The 9,829-nt window shown below is 44.9% G+C and overlaps 1 protein-coding gene across 1 annotated transcript in view; it reads right to left on the bottom strand.

Annotated features, from left to right (window-relative positions):
• Positions 1-559: 559 nt before the first annotated feature.
• Positions 560-9,829, bottom strand: part of LOC147625990 (vacuolar protein sorting-associated protein 32 homolog 2-like) — a 43,886-nt gene continuing 34,616 nt past the window's right edge. Inside the window, exons 5-6 of the mRNA XM_086817555.1 lie at positions 1,293-1,407; positions 560-1,188 (exon numbers count right to left, since the gene is read on the bottom strand). Of these exons, the coding sequence (XP_086673681.1) occupies positions 982-1,188; positions 1,293-1,407 (322 nt within the window). The 3' untranslated portion in view covers positions 560-981. The remainder of the gene's footprint in view (positions 1,189-1,292; positions 1,408-9,829) is intronic.

Below are 9,829 nucleotides of genomic sequence, written 5' to 3'. Positions count from 1 at the left end.
AATGCCACCAAAAGGTAGTTACAATTGCCTATAATAACAAAATATATATGGTTTTTAGATGGCTACTCCCCATCCTCTCATTTTGGTCCTCCATTTGCTGGAAGCTATTGCATGTCAATACACTACTATTGTGTGGTACCATGTTCATTTGAAAATGTATGAGGTCGTTTTACATTGAAGACACGTCTCAAAAACAGTGTCCTGATATAATGATTTACAAGCTAGCTACAAATGGATAAGACTTTGAATCTGCCAACACAAGGCCTCAAACCATAATACAAGCAAACTTTGTCTAACATGCCAGGCAATGCCCCACAACAAAATTGCGTACATCGCAACAAATTTACTTCACTTTAAACTTTTTCAAATTCAGAAATGGCTATTGTAAGCAATGGATCAAAATAAAGCCCCTATTTACCAAACTACATCAAATGAACCTACCATCTTTAAAAGCTCCAGTAGAAAGCCTTACACCACACATATCTAAGAGACACGAACTGCATGTGCTAAACATACTTTACAAAAGTTGCACAACTAAAACACAAGATCCAAAAAGAAATGAGAAAGGAATAATGAGCTTTGAAACTCTCACTTCACATATGTCATGTAGTCACAAAGAGATAAAACAAATAACATATCCAATTTTGTTTTAGATGGTTACATGTTCCACGCTTGGTTTGACAAGTATGATAACCATAGCAGCAAGGACCTCCCTCCATCAGTGGTCATTTACAGGGAGGGAGAGAACTAGCTTTCCTAATATGTAACCCTACAGTAAGACCGAAAAAGGTCAGAGACAACCTAGCTATTCATAATCAAGCTGCCAACTAGCCACATATGGATAATAAAACTTAAAATGCTTTTCACTACCCACATTTAGAGACCATCATATGGGCCCCCTGCTTCACGATCACATTTTACACAGCAATTATATGATTTCAGCGTAGCAAAGTTGAAAAATTGAGCAACAGCTTGCTTCACTTATAAAGCCATCTCTGCTTGCAATGCAGCAAGCTCATCCTCTTCTGCGGTACTCTGAGGTTGCACTCGGGAGGGAGTCTGGCTTGAGCGCCCATTTGCAGCAGGTACAGGTGGCAATTTTGTGGGCGGCAATGAAGTTGCAGGTTGCAAAAGCTGCTCTTCAAGCTCTGCCTCTTCAAGGTCCTCCAACTCAGCCTCCAACTCATCCTGCTTCCAAAAATTCAATGAGTCATTCGCAAGAAGGTATATATGTGTGCCTTATTAACACTCTAGTAAAGGGGTGGGAGAGGGTTTGGGTGGGAGATCCTTACCTCGTCAAAGTCCGCTGCACTACCGATTGGAGTAGATAAGGCATCCTGTATCTGCTTCATATTTTCAGTCTGCTCATTTATATCATCCATTGTTTTATCAACATCATTGATATTCCTGCACATGCACAAACCATATGTCAGATTCAAACCTCTCTCTCTCTCTCTCTCTCTCTCTCTCTCTTTGCTTGGTTTAATGTTCCTTTTTATGGAATAAGACCTTCATGGTCTTTATTTATGTACTCATGTATGTATTCGTCTCATAGGTCATTTTGTCCTTTCATAGACATTAATTGTTATGTACCTAGAGCTAGTCCTCAGATTAGCAAGCCTAATCTAACAAGGTTAGGTGGCCCTCAGATAAGGAGATCGAAGCCAGTTACAGTGGACTAAGGTTCAAAATTAATAATCTAGGCTACAGGTTAGCTTTTTATAGCGGCAGTTATCACTATATAAGTGATGCCTTGGGTTATTATGTATGAGTCCATTGTGCAGCGCACTTCTAATGGGTCTATGCCTAGACCAGAGTTTCTACTTTTGCCATGGACATGGCAGATCACAGATAGTCTTGTCAAGGGCCCTTGTGGGCAAGCATTGGTGGTATGGAACACCAATGTTGCAACGCATGTGTCTATGGAGTGGAACCTTAGCCCTTGGCTCCGAGGTGGATCGAAATACCGACCAGTGGACTAAGGTTCAAAAGTAATAAACTAGGCTACTGGTTACCTATAGCAGGTTAGCTATTTATAGCGGCAGTTATCACTATATAAGTGATGCCTTGGGTTATTATCTGTGAGTCCATTGTGTGGCGCTTCTCATGGGTCTGTGCTTGGACCAGAGTTTCTACTTTTGCCGGGGACATGGCAGATCACAGATAGTCTTGCCGAGGGCCCTCGTGGGCAAGCATTGGTGGTATGGAACACCAATGCTGGCATGTATCTGTGGAGTGGAACCTTAGCCCCTCACTCGGGGGTGGATCGAACTACTAATCCCACGGTTGGGAGGTGAGCTTGCCTGCACCCCTTTTCTCTAATCTTGTTTTAGACTCTGTTTAGGAGATCTTGGTTGGACAAGTCTGGCAGGCCTCGTACACTAATAGAACTCTCTCTCTCTCTCTCTCTCTCTCTCTCTCTCTCTCCCCATTGATGAGATCACAGAATTTATTAAAAGGATGAAGGCACAAGCTTGCAAATAGCACAAAAAATAGCACCCATTCTCTTGTATGCAGATGACATAGTCCTCATCTCCAATCCAGCATAGGAATTAGAGAGACGTCTCCAAGCAATCCAAACCATTTTTGGCCAAAGGGACTTCGCTGTAAACCGAGGTAATGATCATAGTTGCACCAGGTTCGCGCACCATCTCCCAAGTTCGATACGGTCGGTTCAATACAGTTCGGTTCGGTACATGCGTTGGCGGTTTGGTCCGGATCTCAGGCGGCCGTTTTTTTCTGCCTGTTTTGTTCGCCGTTTTTTTGACCATTTGGAGAGCCGTTCGTTGGGTGTTTTTTGGGGCTGTTCATTGCTTAGCTTTTGCTTGCTTGCCTTAGGCCTTTGGTTGCCATTGGCCAACTTGCCTTTGCTTGAGCCTTGAGCCTCTCCCTATTATCTATATAATAGGCCCTCCCGTAACCCATAGTTATCAGGTACAAAAAGTTCGATTTGGTACAGTACGTTCAAATATGGTCTCGGAACGCACCGTTAAATTTTAAAAATAAAAATACGGTGGAGGTACGGTCCATTAAAAAATACTCAAGGTAGGGAAAGGCTTGAGGAAGAGGGAGAGAGAGGAAGAGGGAGGGAGAGGCTTGAGAAAGAGGGAGAGGCTTGAGAAAGACTCAAGACTCAAGAGGGAGAGCCTAGAGGCTTGAAAGTTGAGGAAGAGGGAGAGGCTTGAGCCTTGAAGGGGAGGCTTGAGCCTTGGCCCTTGAGGAAGAGGGAGAGAGCCTAGAGGGGACTCAAGGGAGAGGATAGACTTGAGCACTTGTGAGGGGAGGGTTGAGCAATGAGAACTTGTGAGGATGGGGTTGGGGGAGGGCCTATTATATAGATAATAGGGAGAGCCTAGAGGCTCAAGGCTCAATAGTCAAGCCTCAAGCAAAGGCAAGTTGGCAACCAAAGGACCAACTCAAGCCAAGCCTCAAGCCTCAAGGCAAGCAAGCAAGAGCCCCAAAAAACGCCCATCAAACGGCTCTCCAAACGGTCATAAACGGCCACAAAAACGGACGAAAAACCGCGAAAGGTCAGTTCAGGTCTGAATCGCACCGCACCGTACTGTACCGAACTGCCTCAAACCGTAATGTATCGAACCGCCTCACTCAACGGTGCGCGAACCGGGTGCAACTATGCCCTAACCCCATCCTCACAAGTGCTCATTGCTCAACCCTCCCCTCTCCCTTGAGTCCCCTCTAGGTTCTCTCCCTCTTCCTCAACTTTCAAGGCTCTCCCTCTAAATTTTTATGTTTTGAGTAAGTTGTAAGTTGCAACTTCTCTAAGTTTTGCATCTATATTTATATTTTTAAGTATTTTTTAATAGACCATACCTCCACCATATTTTGATTTTCAAAATTTAGCGATGCATTCCGAGACCGTATTTGAACGTACCGTACCAAATCAAACTTTTCGTACCTGACAACTATGGTGATAATCTTTAACACTTCACACCAGGTAAGCGGCTTGACAAATATTCACATACAAGGTGAGCTAGTTGATATTGTCACTTTTACTATTTACTTACGTGTCACTTTTACTAGACTCATCTTCATCATGCGACCAGCAGCTCACTCCCCCTATTAACCTATGGCGGACATTGAGACGTATTACTTTTTATGTCATATAATTATTTTACGTATTCTGAGTCATGGGCCGGGCTTGTCGGCACCACATGTAAAGGGTAAGGAGATTGGGTGATCGCCGATGAGAGACGCACCTTGAATTTCATCAGGATAAGGGTTAGGATCGACCATCCATGTGAGGCCGCCCATGTGTGAACGGCCAGGTTACATATAAAAGTCAAATGTAACCTAAAACCTCTCATTCTCTGAGTGTTGAATACAAGGAGTGCTCTTGCTTCATCTTCTCCATCTCCTTCTCCAGCGTGTGTGTGTGGGTGTGAGAGAGAGAGTGTGTAGTGATCGAGCATTGCGTGGCGGCACGGCGGCAGCGAGGCGGTAGAGCGGCGGCGGCGGCTCCTTCTTCATCACGACGCGAGAATCCTTCACGACGGTGGTCTGAGCAGTGAGTGACACACCATTGCTCCCTGTTTTGAGCTTGCTGGTTTCCTGGTTGTGTGCTTGCAGCCATTCGTGGCTCGCACACGGTGCTTGGCAAGTCCCTAGCTCCGACACATGCGGCAAGAGCGCACATTTTTGGCGCCGCTGCCGGGAAATTGCCCTGCACTAAGCTCCAGATGCAACTCGGGCTGCTGTTTGAAGTCTATTTTATCCTGCAAGAAAGGCAAAGAGAGGCGTGTTTGTGTGTTTGCTGCTGTTCTTCAATCATTTTTCAGTTCTGTTTTCTTCATTTTCTGCACATTTCAGTTATGTGTGTTAGCTGTTAGAGCAGTAAGTTAGTTAGTGTTAGTGTGTGCGTGCGCGCGTGTAGACAGAGGATAGAAGAGCTGCTGCGCGCTGTGCTACTGTGTTGGCAGTTGCAGAGGGCGCCGCAGCGGCAAGCAGCTAGTCCTAGGTGTACATGAGCTATTTTTCTCTAAAAATATTTTTTAAGTTTAAAAAAATTAAATCAACCCAACCTACGTGGAAAGAAATTTTTTATTGAAAAAAAAATTGAAAAAGAGAAAACCCCCAATCGACCCCGACCCTGGCCTCGGTCTCGATCTTTTGATATATATATATATATAGGAGAGTGAGTCTCCATAGCTTTCTCTCAAGTGAAAGCTTAAGGGAAGTGAAGCTCTATATATAGTCTCCTCCCCCCCTCCCTCCCCCCCCCCCCCCCCCCCCCCCGCGCGCGCGCGCGCGCGCGGAGTGGGCATGTGGGACAAAGCCTTCACCTTTCCTCCCACAGGCACCCTTGGACTTTCTAATTTAAGCCTCACACCTAGGCACAAATAGAGTGTTCTGAGGGCCACGAGAGCTCCGGATAGGCGAACACTGTGCTGTAAAGCACGCTAGGATCCCTTGAACAATACGCTCGTCTTGAGCTATCACACACCTTAGTCCAGTTTCGGCCATAAGTAAAGGGATAAAAACGGGTTGAAAACAAGACAAAAACAAGTAAAAATGGAGTGCGAAACACCTGAGAAACCACTTGTGTGGGCTTCAAGGGTAGTAACCAATGCCCGTAGGATACCCACGTCACATGCATCTACGCTCTGGTCGGGTGCTAGAGTCTGAGCAACTAGAAAGCGTTTCAGTTTACGCAGGCTCACACCATCCCTCCACGTTAGCATCTTGGTCTTCAGTTGGAACCCAACGAAGTGCAACCCAAGATCCACGAATAGCGGCTAGTGACTCGTCCTCTGACTCTAAAGTCATGGAAGGGCATCCTACCCAAAACTCTGAGGAAGCAAGCCAAAACGTGCCAGTTTGGGCCCCACAATCCGAATCTAGCATGTTTAGTTATCTAATAGAGACTTTTCATAGAGCTACGCGCTCTGAACTTGCGACAAGTGAAGTAAACGAAGGAGGTGGGGAAGTAGATTCGCCATTCACATCTCATGTAGACCCTGCCCTCCCAAAGAGTGTCCATGTGGATATTCTACCCACTTCATTTAATGAAGACCCTACTGAGCTACCACCTTCTGACGCTCTTCCCAAAGTAGAGGCCCCTAGAAGTCAAACCACAAGAAGTGACATTGCGTCCACTTCGAGAGAACCTTTTGGCACCCAACTTTAGATGGAATATTTCTCAATGAAAATTGGGAATATGACCTACACACGGAGACTCTGACTGACCTATACACGGGTTACACATACCATGTAAGTTGGTTAAAAGTCATACGATCTACATCTAGTGCCACCAATCTAGATGAACAACCACATGATATGTGAAGTTATCAATAGAAGTATCCAATTCAAGAGGCAGAATAGGGGAGTGAACCTAGTTTCAACTAGCCCTATGAGATTTTTGGATACGGGCAAAAGGCTAAACAACCAACCCTGTCGCAATTAGAGACTCCCTCGGTGAGTCCCGTAGATCCTTCGTATGTTGTTTCACCTGGAGTCTCAATGCAGGTTGAGCCCACGAGCAGTAACTTTAGCTTTCCAACTTTGGCTCAACTTTCCATTAGGGAATCCACAATGCCTACTCCGATATACGCCATTGGCATAACAAGAGACGTAGGAGCTACATGAGCATGAGTAGCGATAGGTACATATGATCGATATGCACTGCGTCAGCTGCATACATACCAAGACCAATGCCAACTCCTGTCAACCAAGCCATCCCAGAAGTGCCTCCACCAGCTATGCTGCTCACTTAGGTGATCTAGCAACGTTTGCTCAAACGATCGGACGATCTATTGCGGAAAACATGCGTGGCATACCTGAGAGAGAACCTAGAAGCAAGGCGATACAAGTTACCAAGCTCACTCAGAACTTCAGTGGTAACGAAGATGTTTAGGAAGCACATTGAAGCTTTTGAACACGTGTGTGATTCCTTGGAAGAGCACAATGAGCTACATAAGTGTAAAGCCTTAGGCTTAACCTTGAGTGGAAAAGCCGGAGATTGGTATCGAACTTTAAGGGTTGAAGAGCGTACTCACTATCCCACTCTCAAGAGATTGTTCTTGAAAGAATACATACGTGAGGGTGTGCTTTGGGGTGTACCATCTCAACTCCAAAAAGCTGAACGCGAGGAAGGAGAGTCAGTGAGAGACTTTATTAGTCGACTAAAGCATCTAAATTCTCGTTGTACTCCCGATGAGCGCTTCAATAACAACCAACTTCTTGATAGATTCATCCGAGGATTGCGCCACGAGGACATATATAATGACCTAGTCATTAGAGGTCTTACGACGTGGGAAGACCAATGCCAACTCCTGTCAACCAAGCCATCCCAGAAGTGCCTCCACCAGCTATGCCTGCTCACTTAGGTGATCTAGCAACGTTTGCTCAAACGATCGGACGATCTATTGCGGAAAACATGCGTGGCATACCTGAGAGAGAGCCTAGAAGCAAGGCGATACAAGTTACCAAGCTCACTCAGAACTTCAGTGGTAACGAAGATGTTTAGGAAGCACATTGAAGCTTTTGAACACGTGTGTGATTCCTTGGAAGAGCACAATGAGCTACATAAGTGTAAAGCCTTAGGCTTAACCTTGAGTGAAAAAGCCGGAGATTGGTATCGAACTTTAAGGGTTGAAGAGCGTACTCACTATCCCACTCTCAAGAGATTGTTCTTGAAAGAATACATACGTGAGGGTGTGCTTTGGGGTGTACCATCTCAACTCCAAAAAGCTGAACGCGAGGAAGGAGAGTCAATGAGAGACTTTATTAGTCGACTAAAGCATCTAAATTCTCGTTGTACTCCCGATGAGCGCTTCAATAACAACCAACTTCTTGATAGATTCATCCGAGGATTGCGCCACGAGGACATATATAATGGCCTAGTCATTAGAGGTCTTACGACGTGGGAAGCAGTCACTGCCAATGCAATCCAGTTAGATGACAACTTGATGATTGCAGATAAAAAGGTGTCTTCGGAGACAAAGTCTATTAGTTCGCAAGTATCTGGGCACGAGCCAATGACTGTAAATCCTATTGCCAAGGAGCCCAAGATATCCGAAATGTCTATAGCTGACCTTACTAAGGCTCTCCAAGAATACTTTAGGGGTAATCGAGCTCCTCAAAATAGCCATATGTACCCAAGAAGAGAGCAACAATGGTGTTCGGTTTGCTTAGGACCACATAGCATGAGTGAATGTCCCACATTCAGAGTTAAATTCAATGGGACTTGCAATACATATGGTAAGTATGGCCATCAATCTAAGGATTGCCTAGTACTTAAGCGAACCTAGAAAAATCAAGAACCCAGACACAATGTTTCCTACATAAGTTCAGCCTCACAGGAGCCATAAACCGTTAGCTATACCTAGTATCATTCGGGAAGAAAGTGAGGATAGGACATCAAGAAGTGGGTAGACACCCTTCTTGCTTGAAAGAATGTTTAGTGAGGGAATGCCTGACCCCATCGAAGAGGAAGTGATTCCATCTTCAACCAATCCCCAGTCAAGGGCCGATATCTCAAAAAGTACTGTTGAATGTGTCCAAACTAATGGATTTCATGTCCTCTATAATCAAAACCACGATCATATCCAAGTTATACGGAGATCCTGAGCTATTCTTAGCTCTTCGGGCATTTCTCGATGAAGAATTGAAGGTGGGGTTACCACAATTTGCAAATATGAGTAGACCCGACACGCTTCAAGATGTGGAGGAACATTTGGATCTACAGCCCAACCTAGATGAAGACTCGGTCGTTGAAATACCTGTTAACAAGTTGGGACAGTACTTTGAAGGTGACGAATCTAATGCAACCCTCCCCATTACTACCAAGGGATTAACTCTAAAGGGAATCCTTGATGGTGGTGCTGGAGTGAGCATTGTGACTAAAAACTACTGGGAATCTATGGAAAGACCTCACCTAGAAGTCACAAACATAGTGGTTAAGATGGCAAATGGAACTATAGCTAAACCTATTGGAATGCTAAGGGACCTTAAGATCAAGATTCTCGGATACAAGGTAAGGCATACCTTCATTGTAATGGATTTCTCTAAGCATCCTATGTCATATCAAATGATCTTAGGACGTCCTTTCATGAGGGAAGCACAAATGGTGCATGACTGGTCAAAAAACCATGTCTACTTACAATTCCAGGACACTGTCATTCGAGTTGATCTTGAGAATGGTCGCGAACATCCTTTAGGAAGCAAGGTTATCATTGATCATCGATCGAATACCACTATTCACTCAGCCCCATTAAAGAGACCGATGATGGGGAAGATTCTCCTTATATGGATGTCCTACCGAGCATGACTGAGTCAGATAACGTAGATTGGGTACACCTAGCGACAACCATAGACACATGGGGAAATAGAGGCACAAGTTGGGTAACACCTGAGGGGCAAGATATGCCACCATTAGTGCCAGTAAACATGATAGGTGTTATGCACTTGACTTCTGATGGCAAGAAAGTGGCAAACTCCCTTGACACTGAAAGTAGCGAAGACTCTGACCAATGCGACTCCAAGTCTGAATCTCAAGAAGAAACTGACTCTGAGCCTGATAGGAGGTATGAATTGAATATTCACCCAAGTGTGGAAGCCACGTGCTCAAGGCCTAGGACAGTAACCTCTTGCAGTTCATCCGAGAGTGAGGGGGACACAAGTGAAGATCGATCAAGTGAGTCTGAATCTCGTATAAACAAAAATCAGAAACTAGGTAAGAAGATGACGAGACATAAGCGACAACGCTATCGAGCTAATGTACGAGCTAGAATAAACAAAGAGAGATCCACTGTAGAATGGCTTAGTTATGTAGGAGCATATGACGCTCATCGGAAGTTAGTGGATAATTGGG

Source organism: Cibotium barometz, chromosome 23, assembly GCF_041138505.1.
Source record: "Cibotium barometz isolate CiBa-2024 chromosome 23, ASM4113850v1, whole genome shotgun sequence".
NCBI classification, from domain to species: Eukaryota; Viridiplantae; Streptophyta; class Polypodiopsida; order Cyatheales; family Cibotiaceae; genus Cibotium; species Cibotium barometz.
Note: the sequence above shows the minus strand (reverse complement) of the source record. Positions and strands in the feature narration are given on the sequence as shown.